This window comes from Pan troglodytes, chromosome 10 (assembly GCF_028858775.2).
Source record: "Pan troglodytes isolate AG18354 chromosome 10, NHGRI_mPanTro3-v2.0_pri, whole genome shotgun sequence".
Taxonomy (NCBI): domain Eukaryota; kingdom Metazoa; phylum Chordata; class Mammalia; order Primates; family Hominidae; genus Pan; species Pan troglodytes.
In genome coordinates this window covers 128,415,255-128,433,197 of record NC_072408.2, presented here as the reverse complement: position 1 = coordinate 128,433,197, position 17,943 = coordinate 128,415,255, and the positions used below count along the sequence as shown (strand labels likewise).

General features: G+C 47.7%; 1 protein-coding gene and 1 long non-coding RNA gene across 8 annotated transcripts in view; one reads left to right on the top strand and one right to left on the bottom strand.

The window, feature by feature from the left end:
• Positions 1-1,116: 1,116 nt before the first annotated feature.
• Positions 1,117-17,586, bottom strand: LOC104001719 (uncharacterized). Its single transcript, XR_001708337.4, has 3 exons — positions 17,447-17,586; positions 3,148-3,278; positions 1,117-2,788 (listed from the first exon to the last, which is right to left on the bottom strand). It is a non-coding gene; the product is annotated as an uncharacterized LOC104001719 (long non-coding RNA).
• KDM2B (lysine demethylase 2B) overlaps positions 16,443-17,943 on the top strand; it is a 154,654-nt gene continuing 153,153 nt past the window's right edge. For 3 of the 7 annotated variants that reach the window (XM_063785138.1, XM_063785128.1, XM_063785127.1), the window contains exon 1: positions 17,794-17,923. In XM_063785138.1, the coding sequence (XP_063641208.1) occupies positions 17,798-17,923 (126 nt within the window). In that variant the 5' untranslated portion in view covers positions 17,794-17,797. Of the gene's footprint in view, positions 16,474-17,574; positions 17,924-17,943 lie in introns of those variants that run through there. The other 4 variants (XM_063785131.1, XM_063785129.1, XM_063785139.1 and 1 more) reach the window with 4 other exon arrangements.

The window sequence follows — 17,943 nt, the reverse complement described above, 5'->3', positions numbered from 1 at the left end:
CACAGTCCCTTCCCTTAAGGAGTTCACAGATTTAAGTCAATAAATGTTAACTGGACTCGCTGGCCCGTGACATATTTTAAGTGCTTAGCAACTGTTTAATTGACTCAGAGGTCCCCCTCATCTGAGTATTACTATAATGAACAGCGTGGGCCAGTGTTTTCTGAGCACTTATTATGCACCAGACACTCTGCTAAGTGCTTTTCATTTACCGTCTCCTGCATGCTCACATCCTTCCCAGGAGGTCCTACATCACCTCCATTTGACAGATGAAGAGACTGAGCCTCAGGAAGGTGAATTCATTCTTCTGTTCCAGGTCACACAGCTGGTACATGGTACAGACGGGATTTCTCAGCCAGAGCTCCTAACCTGTACCTCCTATTACGATGCTGTGTTTTCCCTGCTCCAATTACACTGCTCTCTTTCTTTCGTTCTTTATTTATTTTTTTGAAATGGAGTCTGGCTCTGTCACCCTGGCTGGAGTGCAGTGGCCAGATTTTGGCTTACTGCAATCTCTGCCTCCCAGGTTCAAGTGATTCTCCTGCTTCAGCCTCCCAAGTAGCTGGGACTATAGGCCTGTGCCACCATACCCGGCTAATTTTTGTATTTTTAGTAGAGACAGGGTTTTTCACCATGTTGGCCAGGCTGGTCTCGAACTCCTGACCTCGGGTGATCTGCCCACCTCGGCCTCCCAAAGTGCTGGGATTACAGGCGTGAGCCACTGTGCCCATCTTTTTTTTTTTTTGAGACGGAGTCTCGCTCTGTCGCCCAGGCTGGAGTGCAGTGGCGTGATCTTGGCTCACTGCAATCTCCACCTCCCAGGTTGAAGCAATTCTCCTGCCTCAGCCTCCCAAGTAGCTGGGATTACAGGCGCCCACCACCACACCCAGCTAATTTTGTGTATTTTTAGTAGAGACAAGGTTTTACCATGTTGGCCAGGCCAGTCTCGAACTCCTGACCCCAGGTGATCCACCTGCCTCGGCCTCCCAAAGTGCTGGGATTACAGGTGTGAGCCACCGCGCCCAGCCCACTGTGCCCATCTTAAATTACACTGCTTTCTGTTGGAGCACAGAGACTAAGTTTGATACCTACCATTACTGGGCACCACAGTACTAACCATTTTACGTGCATCTATTCATTTAATTCAAATAGTTACTGAACCCACCATGAACCAAGTTCTGTTCTAGGGGCTGGAGATATGGAGGTAAACAAAACAGACATCCTAGTGGGAGGAGTAAAAACTATAGAAACTCAGTTAAGTAGAATATAAAATATGGGCTGTGCACAGTGGTTCATGCCTATTATCCCTGCACTTCGGGAGCCAGAGAGGGAGGATTGCTTGAGATCAGGAGTTCGACACCAGCCTGGGCAACATAGTGAGACCCTGTCTCTACAAAATGTAAAAAAGAAAAAAAGAAAAAAAGAAACTTGAGCCGGGCATGGTGGCTCACGCCTGTAGTCCCAGCACTTTGGGAGGCTGAGGCAGGTGGATCACCTGAGGTCAGGAGATGGAGACCAGCCTGGCCAACACAGTGAAACCCTGTCTCTACTAAAAATACAAAAATTAGCCGGGCGTGGTGGTGGACACCTGTAATCTCAGCTACTCAGGAGTCTGAGGCAGGAGAATTGCTTAAACCCAGGAGGCAGAGGTTGCAGTGAGCCGAAGATTGCGCCATTGCACTCCAGCAGCCTGGGTGACAAAGCCAGACTCCAACACACACACACACACACACACACACACACACACACACACAACCAAAAATTAGCCAGGTGTGGTGGTAGGCACCTGTAATCCCAGCTACTTGGGAGGCTGAGACAGGAGAATCGCTTGAACCCCGGAGGCAGAGGTTGCAGTGAACCAAGATCATGCCATTGCACTCCAACCTGGGGGGCAAAAGCAAAACTGTTTCAAAAACAAACAAACAAAAAAACGGGCTGGGTGTGGTGGTACATGCCTGTAGTCCCAGGTAATCGGGAGACTGAGGCGGGAGGATCACTTGAACCCAGGAGTTGGACATGGCAGTGAGCTGTGATTGTGCCACTGCCCTCCAGCAGCCTGGGTGACAGAGACCCTGTCTCAATATATTAGGTTGGCGCAAAAGTAATTGCAGTTTTTGCCACTGAAAGTAATGCCATTGGAGGTAATGGCAAAAACAGCAATTACTTTTGCGCCAATCTAATAGATATGTAGATATGTAGATAATATGATCGATGGTGATCAGTGATAAGAGTGAAAAGGAAAACAGAACAGGGAACAAGGGGCCGGGCTCGGTGGTTCACGCCTGTAATCCCAGCACTTTGGGAGGCCGAGGTGGACGGATCACTTGAGGCCAGGAGTTCGAGAACAGCCTGGCCAACATGGTAAAACCCCACTTCTACTAAAAATACAAAAAAATTTAGCCAGGCATGGTGGTGTGCGTCTGTGGTGCCAGCTACCCGGGAGGCTGAGGTGGGAGGATCCCTTGAACCCAGGAGGCAGAGGTTGCAGTGAGCTGAGATCGCGCCATTGCACCCCAGCCTGGGTGACAGAGTGAGACCCTGTCTCCAAAAAACAAACAAACAAAAACAAAAAAAGAAAAGAAAAAGGAACAAGGAAAATAAGATGGTAAATGTGGTCTCCAAGGTCTTGTTTCATCTTCCTATGTCCATTATTTTTCCCATTATGCAAGTGAGGAGGAGGTTCAGAGAGGTGGAGTAACTCGTCCAGGGACTCACAGTGCGCAAGCTGAGACGTCAGTGTCCTGGAAGGACCCATCCTGCAATCGTTCTTGGCTGTGTTCCTACCCAGTGCCTAGGATGGAGGTGAAGACAAAAAGAGCATCAGGCTTTCTCTCAAGAGCTTGAGACCTGGCAAGCGGGTAGGTCAATCCCTGTGAGCAGAGGACTCCCTAAAGCCCTTGCGATGCATCCATGAGGTGCCCAGAGCAGACATTGAGGAATCACCTTGGGAGAAGCGGATGCAGAGGCTGGAGTCGAAGCTCAGGCTGATGAATCGATTCCAGAGATCAGGAGCAGAAGGCAAAGTCCCCCTAGGATCTTCTGGGACTATTGGTGGCTCCCAGGCCCACCAGTCCTGGCTCTACTCCCCTTCAGCCCTCTTATCTCCAGCCTTTAGGCCTTCAGGTAGGGAGACCCAACGACGCTAGTTACCTAATAATTAGCCACAGCCGCCGGGCACGGTGGCTCACGCCTATAATCCCAGCACTTTGGGAGGCCGAGGCGGGCGGATCACGAGGTCAGTAGATCGAGATCATCCTGGCTAGCACGGTGAAACCCCGTATCTATTAAAAATACAAAAAATTAGCCGGGCGTGGTGGCGGGCGCCTGTAGTCCCAGCTACTTGGGAGGCTGAGGCAGGAGAATGGCGTGAACCCGGGAGGCGGAGCTTGCAGTGAGCCAAGATGGCGCCACTGCACTCGAGCCTGGGCGACAGAGCAAGACTCCGTCTCAATAAATAAATAAATAGATAGATAAATAAATAAAAATAAAATAATTAGGCACAGCCTAGCAGTGAGGAAGCTAGAGTCACATGCAAACAGCGGCCCCTTCTCTACCCGGCATCATGAGCTAGGGGTGACTCCCAGACTGCTGGGTCGTGGCGGTGGAGGGGACGCAGGGTACGCGTTTTTAGGCCTCAGCTGCGAGCAATGATGGCTGGTCCCCATGACTCAGTTTCTGTGCAACAGGTGTCATGAACAAGGGTGGCAGTGTGGAATAGAGTGGGTAAGGGTCTGGACTTTGGAGCTAGAAAGGTGTTCCCGCCTCGCCAAGACACACCAACGTATTTTTTATACCTCTAAGAAACTTGGTATCTTTTTTTTTTTTGGAGACCGAGTCTTGCCTCTGTCACCCAGGCTGGAGTGCAGTGGCATGATCTCAGCTCACTGCACCTCCGCCTGTTGGGTTCAAGCAATTCTGCTTCAACCTTCCGAGTAGCTGGAACTACAGGCGCACACTGCGACCCCTGGCTAATTTTTTGTGTTTTAGTAGACACGGGGTTTCACCATGTTACCCAGGCTGGTCTCAAACTCCTGAGTTCAGGCAATCTGCTCGTCTTGGCCTGCCAAAGTGCTAGGATTACAGGCGTGAGCCAGTGTGTCAGGACTTTTTTTTTTTTGAGACACAGTTTCACTCTGTCACCCAGGCTGGAGTGCAGCGGCGCCATCTCGGCTCACTGCAACCTTAACCTTCCGGGTTCAAGCAATTCTCCTGCCTCGGCCTCCTGAGTAGCTGGGACTACAGGTGCCCACCACAATGCCCGGCTAATTTTTGTATTTTTAGTAGAGATAGGGTTTCACCATGTTGGCAAGGCTGGTCTCAAACTCCTGACTTCAGGTGATCTGCCTGCCTTGGCCTCCCAAAGTGCTGGGATTACAGGCATGAGCCACCGCACCCAGCCGGTATCTTGTTCAAAGAGGTACACTTTAAGGATTAGTTGATCAAGCTGAAAATATACATAGTTTTGGAGGTTGAGGAATTCATTCATTCAACAAACATTTGTTGAGTATGTTTTATGAGCTGGGTCCTAGGACCTGAAAATAAACAGTGAAGAGGCCGGGTGCAGTGGCTCACACCTGTAATCCCAGCACTTTGGGAGGCTGAGGCGGGTGGATCACGAGGTCAGGAGATCGAGACCAACCTGGCTAACACGGTGAAACCCCGTCTGTACTAAAAATACAAAAAATTAGCCGGGTGTGATGGTGGGCGCCTGTGGTCCCAGCTACTGGGGAGGCTGAGGCAGGAGAATGGCGTGAACCCGGGAGGTGGAGCTTGCAGTGAGCCGAGATTGGTGCCACTGCACTCCAGCCTGGGCGACAGAGCGAGACTCTGTCTCAAAATAAATAAATAAATAAATAAATAAAATAAATAGTGAAGAGGACGAACAAGGTTGGTCTTCTTAGACTCCTCAGAGACTTTTCCTTTGTTTTTGTTTTGGTTTTTTTTTTTTTTAACAGAGACAGGGCCTAATTATGTTGCCTAGGCTGGTCTCAAACTTCTGGGCTCTCAAGTGAGCCTCCTGCCTTGGCCTCCCGTAGTGCTGGGATTAGACGGGGAATTTTCCTTTTATTGAGTGGTGGTAGACTGTGGACACGTGAGTAGTCTATTAGTTGTGACAGGTGTTCTGAATGAGAGTTTTGCGTGAGAGTAGAGGTAAATTCACCTGCTCTCAATCTGTAAGGGAGCCATCTCAGAATTTTCTCTCTTCAGGCTGGGGATGAGAGCCAACGTCTTCATTTCAGAGCATCTCAGCCGCATCAGGGGGATCGTCACACTCTCTGCCATGAATAGGTGCCGCGGGATGAAGAGGAGAGTTTCCTATCAAGGCTGCTGTGTTTTGTTTTTGTTTTGTAGATATGGGGTTTCACCATGTTGCCCAGGCTGGTCTCTAACTCCTGGGCTCAAGGGATCCACCCGCTTTGACCTCCCAAATCGTTGGGATTACAGGTATGAGCCACAGTGCCTGCCTAAGGTTGCTTTCTGTGTGAATCAAGGAGGCATTCAATAAATAGTTGTGGGATTAATGAATGTCATTTCAAGGAGGGTTAAAAGCCATGGACACCATCTGTAAAGGGTGTTATAATTTGGTTATCCAGGAAAACAGAAAATTTCAGCAGTTATTTGAGATTTCCAGAAGGGTGAGTGGTTTTGGGATTTGGGGAGAAGGAATTGGGGTGCTGGGTTTCCATTCAACAAGTATGTTTTCCAGCCTGGCCAACACGGCAAAACCTCGTCTCTACTAAAAATACAAATATTACCTGGGTGTGGCGGTGGGTGCCTGTAATCCCAGCTACTTGGGAGGCTGAGGCAGGAGGATCGCTTGAACTCCGGAGGCAAGGCAGAGGTTGCAGTGAGCCAAGGTCGCACCACTGCACTCCATCCTGGGCGACGGAGTGAGACTCCGTCTCAAAAAAATAAAATAATAAAAAAAAAACCACAAGTATTTTTAGAGAACATGCAGGCACTTTGCTAGAGCTATATCCATGAATGAGACAGACCAGGTACTACCCTCCTAGGGCTTACAGTCTGGTGAGGGCACAGGCAACAATAAGATGATGTGGTAATTACTGGGAGGGGGCAGGAAAGAGAGAGAGCAAAGCAGATTCCAGGAGAAACAGGAGGGAAGAAGGGCTGGGGGAATAGACTGGCATATGCAAAGGTCCAGAGGAGGAAAGAGCAGGTTTAGTCAAAGAACTCAAAATAGTTCAGCACGGTCAGACTTTGGAGTCTGGTGAGGGACAGGATGTACAAGCAACGGGACTCAATCCATACATTCCAGGCAGGCTTCCCCAAGGCGTTCCCCTTGGGGAAAAGCTAAATTTGCCCAGCTAGCTGTCATCGTTCTGGAGCCCAGGAGGTCAACCTCATTTTAATTAAGACACACCATTTATTGAGTCCTGTTATAGAACATTGGCTCATTCAATTGTCGGCTAACTTTATTTTATTATTATTATTTTTTGAGATGGAGTTTTGCTCTTGTTGCTCAGGCTGGAGTGTAATGGTGTGATTTTGGCTCACCGCAACCTTCACCTCCCGGGTTCAAGCGATTCTCCTGCCTCAGCCTCCCAAGTAGCTGGGATTGCAGGCATGCGCCACCATGCCTGGCTAATTTTGTATTTTCAGTAGAGACGGGGTTTCTCCATGTTAGTCAGGCTGGTCTCGAACTCCCGACCTCAGGTGATCTGCCTGCCTTGGCCTCCCAAAGTGCTGGAATTACAGACATGAGACACCTTGCCCGGCCTATTTTTCTTTCTTTCTTTCTTTTTTTGAGACGTAGTCTTGCTGTCACCCAGGCTGGAGTGCAGTAGCACGATCTAGGCTCTGCAACCTCCGCCTCCCAGGTTCAAGCATTTCTCTTCCCTCAGCCTCCCAAGTAGCTGGGATTGCAGGCATGAGCCACCATGCCCAGCTAAGTTTTATGTTTTTAGTAGAGATGGGGTTTCCCCATGTTGGCCAAGTTGGTCTCAAACTCCTGACTTCAGGGGATCTGCCTGCCTCGGCCTCCCAAAGTGCTGGGATTACAGGTGTGAGCCATCGCGCCTTGACCCTCTGGTAACTTTTTTTTTTTTTTTTTTTTTTTTTTGAGATGGAGTCTCGCTCTTGTCACCCAGGCTGGAGTGCAGTGGCGAGATCTCGGCTCACTGCAAGCTCCGCCTCCTGGGTTCACGCCATTCTCCTGCCTCAGCCTCCTGAGTAGCTGGGACTACAGGTGCCAGCCACCACGCCCTGCTAATTTTTTGTAGAGATGGGGTTTCACCGTGTTCGCCAGGATGGTCTCCATTTCCTGACCTTGTGATCCGCCCACCTCAGCCTCCCAAAGTGCTGGGATTACAGGCGTGAGCCACCGCGCCCGGCCTCCTCTGGTAACTTTCATGTGACCCCATTTTACAGATGAGAAAACTGAGACTTAAGTTTGGACACTTTGTCCTAGGTCATGCAGCTGACTACATTTAGGAACTGCGAATGTTCATTTATGTAAATACTTCTGCTTTAGCAGTGCCTCTTCCATGAGGTAATGTGTGTAAAAGCTTTCTTGTAGTAGAGCCATATAAACACGAAGCATTGTTATTCATTTTGCTGGACTTTTGGCTCCATCCAGTTCAGCCTGCAGCATTTAGGGAGTCCAGGAAGGGGTGAGGGCAGTAATTAAAGCCTAAAGGCCCAATGGCCTCTCGGAATTCCCTGTGTATTCTGGTTCCCTCTCCGAGGCACCTCCAGATTTTATCTTCTACCAAATAGAGAGTTTGTTTCTCAGAAGTTGCAGGATGTGGGCGGTTATAAAAAAAAAAAAAAAAAAAAAAAAAGCAGCATCAACAACTACAAAAACCCCAGCAGCAGCCTAAACACAAAAGAGTCTGAATTTTGAACAAAGGGCAGGGTGAGACCTGAAAGTAAACGCTGACACATCCTCTCCCCAGCTGTGAACTGGGGGTCTGAGGGCTGCAGCAAAGGTCATCTGTCTCTATATCTTTAGGCAGGAAATGCAATTCAATCCTCCCAGTGACTGATCACTTCGCAAGATTAATGGAATCATCTCCAACACTGGTCCCTGTTCCAACAGCACAAAAAGTGAATCAACCTTCTCACTTACTCAGCAAGGTCAGCGGATTCCCCGTTCTAAAAGTTCAAAACTTTTCTCCAGGAAATTTGTCCTTGACTATTCCTTTGTGGGGCGAAATCCTGCTTTCTGGGCTAAGACTGAAATGTGGTATTTGAAAGTCCGGGGACTTTTGTAGGCTTTTCATCTGTTACTACTTCAACTTTAAAATAAAATAAATGCAAAAGGGCTGATTTTCCCTGAAAGGGTTAACTGCCAGCCCTCTGAGCCCTCCCTCGGGGATCGTCAACCAATCACAATTGAGCATGATGAAGTAATGCTTAGATTTCTATTTCCATTGGTTAAAGTACTTGTCCATCAATCCAAAGAGGCAATTTTTTTTTTTTCTTTTTTTTCTTTTTTGTTTTTTTTTGAGACAGAGTCTCGCTCTGTTGCCCAGGCTGGAGTGCAGTGGCGCGATCTCGGCTCACCACAACCTCCGCCTCTCGGGTACAAGCGATCTTCCTGCCTCAGCCCCGATAGTAGCTGTGATTACAGGCACGCGCCACCACGCCCGGTTAATTTTTGTATTTTTAGTAGAGAGGGGGTTTCACCATGTTGGCCAGGCTGGTCTCAAACTTCTGACCTCAGGTGATCCACACGCCTCGGCCTCCCAAAGTGATGGGATTACAGGCGTGAGCCACCGCACCCGCCCCAAAAAGACAAGTTTTTTAAAGAATCTTTGAACTTTCGTGACTCTTCCTGGCATTAACCCCTTAATTAACTCACCTGTTATATCCAGTGTTCCTTTCAACCCTCACAGTGGAAGAGACAGATTATAAAATGAAGAATTCGCTGGGCGCGGTGGCACACGCCTGTAGTCCCAGCATTTTGGGAGGCCGAGGCGGGTGGATCCACCTGAGGTCTGGAGTTCGAGAGCAGCCTGGCCAACATGGTGAAACCCTGCCTCTACTAAAAACACAAAAATGAGCCAGGCATGGTGGTGGGCACCTGTAATCCCAGCTACTCAGGAGGCTGAGACAGGAGAATAGCTTGTACCCGGCAGGTGGAGGTTGCAGTGAGCCGAGATCGTGGCATTGCACTCCAGCCTGGGCGACAGAGCAAGACTCCGTCTCTAAATAAATAAATAAAATGAAGAATTCTAGAGAGAAACTGAAGTCTTCCCCAAATGGCCAAGGCTTGACAGTCTATATGCATGCATTTTGGTCTTCCTTAGTCTTTTTACTCAATCTACAAAAGACTGAGGAATAAAATGAAAAGGTCTTTGGAGACCCCAATCACGTTCTTTTTTTTTTTTCTTTTTTTTTTTTTTTGAGATAAAATTTCACTCTTGTCGCCCAGGCTGGAGTACAGTGATAGAATCTCGGCTCACTGCAACCTCCGCCTTCCAGGTTCACGGGGTTCTCCTGTCTCAGCCTCCTGAAGTAGCTGGGATTACAGGTGCCCGCCACCATGCCGAGCTAATTTTTTTGTATTTTTTTTTTTAGTAGAGACAGGGTTTCACATGTTGGCCAGGCTGGTCTTGAACTCCTGACCTCAGGTGATCCACCCGCCTCGGCCTCCCAAAGTGCTAGGATTATAGGCGTGAGCCACCGCGCCCGGCCTGGAGACCCCAATCACTTTAACAGAAATAGTATGGTCTGTTATCCTCCCAGATTAAGAATATTTCCCAAGTAAGAATATTTGTTTTAGGAGCCTGGCGCATTGGCTCACGCCTGTAATCCCAGCACTTTGGGAGACAGAGGCAGGCGGATTACCTGAGGTCAGGAGTTCGAGATCAGCCTGGCTAATGTGGTGAAACCCTGTCTCTACTAAATATACAAAATTAGCTGGGCGTGGTGGCACACGCATGTAATCCCAGCTACTCCGGAGGCTGAGGCAGGAGGAGGCTGAGGCAAGAGAATCGCTTGAACCCGGGAGGTGGAGGTTGCAGTGAGCCGGGATCATGCCACTGTAGTCCAACCTGGGCGACAGTGAGTCTCCGTCATAAAAAAAAAAAAAAAAAAAGAATATTTGTTTTAAATTGCAAAACTCATACAAATATGGCAAATCTCTAACATTTGCCAACACTGGATGCTGGATACACGAGTCTTTATTTATTTTATTAATTTTTTTTGAGAGGGAGTCTCACTCTGTTGCCCAGGCTGAAGTGCAGTGGCACCATCTCGGGTCACTGCAACCTCTGCCTCCTGAGTTCAGGCGATTCTCCTGCCTCAGCCTCCTGAGTAGCTGGGATTACAGGTGTGCTGGGATTACAGATGTAACCACACCTGGCCAATTTGTGTATTTTTAGTAGAGACGGGGCTTTGCCATGGTGCCCAGGCTGGTCTCGAACCCCTGACCTCAGGTGATCTGCCTGCCTGAGCCTCCCAAAATGTTAGGATTATACGCGTGAGCCACCGCACTAGGCCCTCTTTATTTATTTTATAACTTTCATTATGTTTGAAGTATTTGACAAATGTAAAAGGTCAAAATTGTTGTTAAAGACGCAAATAATATATAAATATAACCCCGTTAAAATTTTCTCCCCTCCTGTGAGGGAATCAAAGGTAGTGGTTTGCCGCGCAATTCCAAGCCTTTCTTTTTTTTTTTTCTTTTTGAGATGGAGTCTTGCTCCCGTTGGGCAGGCTGAAGTGCAGTGGCATGATCTCGGCTCATTGCAACTTCTACCTCCCAGGTTCAAGCGATTCTCCTTCCTCAGCCTCTCAAGTAGCTGGGATTACAGGCGAGTGCCACCACGCCCAGCTAATTTTTGTATCTTTAGTAGAGACGGGGTTTCGCCATGTTGGCCAGACTGGTCTCGAACTCCTGACCTCAGGTGATCCATCTGCCTCAGCTTCCCAAAGTGCTAGGATTACAGGAGTGAGCCACCGTGCCCAGTCTCCAAGCCTTTCTTATCTTTTTTTTTTTTTGGTGGGGGGGCACACATATATATATACAAATATTACTATAAATAGCTTGTTTTGACATAAATGGGTCATAATATACACTTTATTCTGTGACTTTTTAAAACCAATCGAACTTTCTATCACAACACTCAGATTTATGTAACACTTAAATAATACTTTTTTTCTTTTTCTTTTCTTTTTTTTTTTTTTTGAGACGAAGTTTCGCTCTTGTTGCCTAGGCCCCTGGGGGCAATGGTGCGATCTCGGATCACTGCAACCTCTGACTCCCGGGTTCCAGCGATTCTCCTGTCTTAACCTCCCGAGTAGCTGGGATTACAGGCACATGCCACCACGCCCAACAAATTTTTGGTATTTTTAGTAGAGACGGGTTTCACCATGTTGGCCAGGCTGGTCTCCAACTCTTGACCTCAGGTAATCCGCCTGCCTCAGCCTCCCAGTGTTGGGATTACAGGCGTGAGCCACCGCGCCCAGCCTAAATAATACTTTAGAATGGCAGTTCTACAGATAGCACATGGAAAGGGGTCCAAGATTATAGTCAGTGAAAGGCAAGATGAGAGACGGTGTGTATATTTCTTTCTTTCTTTTTTTTTTTGAGATGGAGACTTGCTTAGTCACCCATGCTGGAGTGCAGTGGCATGATTTTGGCTCACTGCAATCTCTGCCTCCCGGGTTTAAGCAATTTTCCTGCCTCAGCCTCCTGAGTAGGTGGGATTACAGGCGCATGTCGCCATGCCTGGCTAATTTTTGTATTTTTAGTAGAGACAGGGTCTCACCATGTTGACCAGGCTGGTCTCCAACTCCTTACCTCAAATGATCTGCCCACCTTGGCCTTCCAAAGTGGTGGGATTACAGGCATGAGCCACAGCACCTGGCTGGTGTGTATATTTCTGTGATACAATAATACAAGAAAATAAGGCTGGGCGCAGTGCCTCAGGCCTGTAATCCCAGCACTTTGGGAGGCTGAGGCGGGCAGATCACCTGAGCTCAGAAGTTCGAGACCAGCCTGGCCAACATGGCAAAACCCCGTCTCTACAAAAAATACAAAAATTAGCTGGGTGTGGCAGCATTTGCCTGTAGTCCCAGCTACTCAGGAGGCTGAGGCAGGAGAATCGCTTGAACCAGGGAGGCAGAGGTTGCAGTGACCCGAGATCATGCCACTGCACTCCAGCCTGGGCGACAGAGCGAGACTCCGTCTCAAAAAAAAAAAGAAGAAAAAAAAGAAAAAGAAAAATTGTGGAATATCTCATAAATACAATAGAATCTGAAAAATATTTAACTATACTTTAAGGAACAGTCTCAGATGCCCAGCAGGTGGATTAAGAAACAGAAAGTCACTAGTATCTCTGTTCACATTCCTTTCCTGAATGGTCTTTTGCAGCATTTTGTGTTAATCATTCCTTGCTTTTATTCCTGTTTTGTGACTTATGTATCTATATCTAAAGAATATTTAGCCTGTAATCCCCCACTTTGGGAGGCTGAGGGGTGGATCACTTGAGCTCAGGAGTTTGAGAACAGCCTGAGTAACATGGCAAAACAGAGTCCCTACAAAAAGTACCAAAATTAGCTGGGCCTGGTCTTGCATGCCTACAAGTCCCAGCTACTCGGGAGTCTGAGGTGGGAGCATTGCCTGAGCGCGGGAGGTGGAGGCTACAGTGAGCTGTGATCACACCACTGCACACCAGAGCCTGGGTGACAGAGCAAGACCCTGTCTCAAAAAAAAAAAAAAAAAAAAATTTAGTTTTGGTTTAGGTTTGCCTGATTTTGAATCTTATAGACTTAAAAAAGGAATAAAATGGAATTATTTTTGAGTAGGTAATACATCTGTGCGGTACAAAATTCAAGAGGTACTACAGCATCTAAAATGAGATTAAGTCAATAAGGTTTAAAATCAGGCACCGTTCATGTACATATGTGGTAAAAATATCACTTTACCAAAAAATAGGCTTTCTTCTCTTTTCCCAGTTCTTTTTCTCACTTTTTGATCTTTCCAAAGGAAATTCTGCGCATACTAAAGAATGTATGGGTCGGGCACGGTGGCTCAAGCCTGTAGTCCCAGCAGTCTGGGAGGCCGAGATGGGCGGATCACCTGAGGTCAGGAGTTTGAGACGTGCCTGGCCAGTATGGTGAAACCCTGTCTCTACTAAAAACACAAAAATCAGCCGGGCATGGTGGTATGCGCCTGTAGTCCCAGCTACTTGGGAGGCTGAGGCAGGAGAATTGCTTGAACCCGGGAGGCGGAGGTTTCAGTGAGCCGAGATTGTGCCATTGTACTCCAGCCTGGGTGTTATAGCAAGACTCTGTCTCACAAAAAAAAAAAAAAAAAAGCATGTAGATACAGACATAACCCTTTTGGTTTCCTTACATGGTCCGCACAACTTAGTATTATTAGTATTCTGCATGTTGTTTAGTTTCGTTTTGGTTTGGAGACGGAGTCTTGGGATGTCACCCAGGCTGGAGTGCAGTGACATGATCTTGGCTCACTGCAACCTCTGCCTCCTGGGTTCAAGCGGTTCTTGTGCCTCAGCCTCCTGAGTAGCTGGGACTACAGGCGCATGCCACCACACCCAGCTAATTTTTGTATTTTTAGTAGAGATAGGGTTTTATCATGTTGCCCAAGCTGGTCTCGAACTCCTGAGCACAGGTGATCTGTCCGCCTTGGCCTCCCAAATTGCTGGGATTATAGGCATGAGCCACTGCGCCTGGCTTCACTCCCGATTTTTGATAATATTACTATGACTTTGTGCAAAGCCCCTCACATTTGCAGTACCTTTGAATCCTTGCCAAATCTCCATAAGGGGCTGTAATTCCCCACCTTTATGGCTGAGGCTCAAAGACAGGTTAACTTGCTTGGCCAAATTTTATAGCTAGGAAATAATGATAGGATTCGAACTCAGAGCTTACAGGAATCCAGAGCCCACAGGGTTGCCCACTATGCTAAGCCTCCCTTCAGGGCTGTCCCACAGAAGATGATAGAGTTATTCAAGATATTCTTTTTTTTTTTTTGAGACAGAATCCCCCTCTGTCACCCAGGTTTGAGTGCAGTGGTGCAATCAGCTCATTGCAAACTCTGCCTCCTGGGTTCAAGCAATTCTCCTGCCTCAGCCTCCTGAGTTGCTGGGATTACAGGTGTGAACCACCACGCTTGTCCAATTTTTGTATTTTTAATGGAGACGGGGGTTTCATCATGTTGGCCAGGCTGGTCTTGAACTCCTGACCTCAGGTGATCCACCTGCCTCAGCATCCCAAAATGCTGGGATTACAGGTGTGACCCACAGCGCCCAGCCAATGATAGGGATATTCTGTATCTGCACCATTCAGTGCTGTCACTTCTAGCCCCTTCAAATGTAGGTACTGGGTTAAGGAGCTGAATTTTACATTTTATTTTAATTAAATTTAAGTAGCTGTATGTAGCTAATGTATCCCATCAAACAGCGCAGCCTTAGAGTGCTTTCCAGTATTTGTTTTAACTCACCTACCAGGCTATATATACCTAAGAGGCTGATTTGATACAGGGTCCCCCTAATCAACCTTCCACAAACATTTGTGGAATGAATGAAGGGTCCATGGGGAAAGGGGGCCAAGCATATCAGCAAAGGTTTCCTAGAAGAGGCCATCTGGTTACAGTGTGAATGCTTGCAGTGTTAGCCCTTAAACCACTCTCTCTGAGTGCCTGCCAAGGGCATGGCACTGCGTAGACTCCTGGGGATACCAGTTGGATATGAGGTTGTCCCACCTGCTCAGATCTCACAAATAAACTTCTCAAGGACAAATAGTTGGTGATAGGGTAGGAATCCTGAGACGTGGATGATCACTTTCAGATATATATTCTACTGACAGACTCAAGCACAAAGCTGCAATCCCTTATAGCTCTGTTTGCAATAGAAAAAGATTGAAAACCATCTAAAAGTTAGGGAACTAATTAAATCATTCTTGCACCATTTATCTGCCCAATGAAATGCTATGAAATCATTAGAAAGAATAAGGAAACTATAGCTGATGTGCTATAGCATTCCACATATGCTGATGTAGAATGATTAGATATCCTTAAATTAAAACAGGGCCAGGTGTGGTGGCTTACGGCTGTAATCTCAGCACTTTGGGAGGCCGAGGCGGGAGGAACACTTGAGCCTAGGAGTTGGAGACCAGCCTGGGCAACACGGCAAAACCCTGTCTCTACCAAAAATACAAAAATTAGCTGGGCATGGTGGCGCACTCCTGTAGTCTCAGCTACTTGGAAGGCTAAGGTGGAGCATTGCTTGAGTCCAGGAGGTGGAGGTTGCAGTGAGCTGAGATTGTGTCACTGCACTCCAGCCTGGGCAACAGAGCAAGACCCTCTCTCAAAAAAAAAAGAAAAGAAAAATCAGGAGCTATGATAATCATATATGAATATGAGAACAACTTCAATTTCTTATCAAGATTCTGGTTTCTGAGAGCTACATCCAGTGTCCACCCTTTCCTTGGGAAGCTGCAGGTCCATCGTCCTACCCAGCCTCGAGTATGCCCCAATCTGCATGCCCCACGCTGCATCTTCTTTTCTCTAGCCTCTCTGTCTTTGGGCACAGGGTTGCTCAATCAACCTTTGATGAATGAAGAATGAATGGGGGTAACTCAGGCAGGATTTGACTGGGCCTTTTGTAAGATCGAGCAGGAGGGTCCAGGAAATAATTATTATTATGTTTCCAATACAACCGGCCCGGTGTTTTCCTGCAAGAAAAAGTACATCTCTGGGGTAAGCACCTTCACCTTCTCTCTTCCCTTACCTACTCTCCACTTCTCTGGGACAATTAGTCAACACTGGGAGCTCCAGGGTCTTGGCCCTTCCCCCTTTGGTCCAAAATAACCTCCTCCCCCACTTTGAGCAAATGCTTGGAATTCTTTCAACTGGAGGACAAAGCCTTTCATCTGCCAATTACTGATAAAGAGAAAATGCAAATATCGAGGGGGAAGGTGATTCATCAAGGGCCCAACATTTATTGAGTGGCCACTTAGGACCCGGCAGCAGGGCAGGCATTCTGGGGGAGGCCAAGGGGAACAAACCCCCGGCTGGCCCATTCTTTTCTCGTGTTTGCGGTTTCCTCGAGGTTTGTAAAGGGGGGGGATTAAATTAGGTGACTACCCAGCCCCTTCCCACTCTGACAGGCCAGGAACTCCTCGTGGAGGTGATAGATGGACTTAACTGTTTTTACACTAAGGTGGCTGCCATTGGACCTTTTTCTGATGCCAGCTTTTGGGGCCACCATGAGGCCACTTGGAGAGAAAGAAGGGCCTCAGGGAGAAAAAAGAATTAATTAGATGAAGCATTCTATTATATATTTTTTGCTTTATTTCACTTAATTCACTTTGCGTCACTCTCCAGCCCATGCAGCCTCCTTTGAACATGTTTATTTCATTATGGGGCAGTAGTGAGGCTGGTAAGTTACTAAAAAAAAAAAAAAAAAAAAAGCACGTGATGGCCAAGCCAGGCTCCAGTGTGAGCCCTGGCAGCGGCACATACGCGCTATGTGATCCTGGGTGAGTGGCTTTGCTTTTCTTAGTCCTAATTTCCTCCTTTGCAAAATGGGAACGAACAAGACGATTTCCCTTAAAGGGTTCTTGTGAGAAAGACAGGAACAAATAAAATGGTCCATGGTTCTGGACGGACTGAAGGCAGAACCGGCAGCACTCACACGAAGGGCTACTGATTGCACGCAGCAGCCAACGTGGGCGATTTCAGTTTGGAAACAAATTTTGATGTTTCCCAGCCTCATCCCTGCTTAAAAGATTTTTACAGCTAGTGAACATGAATGAAAACAAACTTCAAAGAGTAGCCTTTGAGGGTGGGTGGGAAAGACTACAGTCAGATAGGACAGGAAACTTCTAAGGTGAGTGAGGGGGAAGCTGTCTCTTAGGACGGCCAATACGATGCTGATAGTGACATCGTATCTCCTGGTGGGGAAGCCACGTCCTCCCCACAGGTCTGTCTGATAGTCTGGGGACGATATGGGAGCACAGCAATTATTCAGATTCATAATTTCTCTGAGCTTCAGTTTCCCTATCTGCAAAATGACCTGCTCCAAGTATCCCACAGGGTTATGGCAAAAATAAAATGTCAGGCTCAAAGCCTGCTATCTACAATGTCCCTTTATCGTCTCCCTCTTGCCATGTCATTTTATCAGCATCTTTACCCGCAAGATCAGGCCTAGCAGGGCGCCACAGCTGGGGCTGGAGGAATGTTTAGGGCTAGCTTTTCTCAAGCCAAGTCGACCTGACTGTTGCTCATGATGGGAGGACAAGACAACCCAGGACCAGTGCTGGGGTAGTCAAAAACACTAGTAAGTGGACAGGGACCTAATGACACCCATGTATGTACGGAGGGTGCCGATACCTCCGCTAAGAAGCCCTGTAGGGGCTTCATCAAGGGGCACCAGAGTTCCCCCCACCCATCCCAGAGCACCATGCACCATTCCACCGACTTGTCTTCTATAAACTACCAACAAGGGCTTACCCTTCGCTCCTGTGCGGGCTGCGTTAGGAGGCGCCAGATCCAATTCTCTGCGTCTTTCGCTCCTGAGCATCTATCTGCTCCCCTTGCCGAGCGCAAGAACCTTTAAAAAATGTCCAACTTCTGTTTCAGGGCTGGTCGCCTAGTAAAGGAGTCCACAGAGGCGGGCAGAATGAATGAATGAAAGGCAACGTCTTCCGGTCAGCTGCGGACTGCAAAGGCTCTGGTCTGGCTGTATTTCCTGTACGTGTGTGTGTCCACATCTTTGAGTGCCGGGAGTTTAAAAGTTAGGCAGTCCTTATAGGTATGGAGCCGAGCTAATTTCCTTCTGAGCCCCCCAAATGCCTCCTCCACATGGCGGGTCCGCAAATGGGGGGATCTGCAGAGGATCACCCCCCACGAAAAAGACATGCAGCAGAAAAGCAAAAAAAGAAAACAGTTATATATACAAAATGCTTTGAATTTGAGTCGGCCACACAGGTAATGTTGGGGGAGGGGTG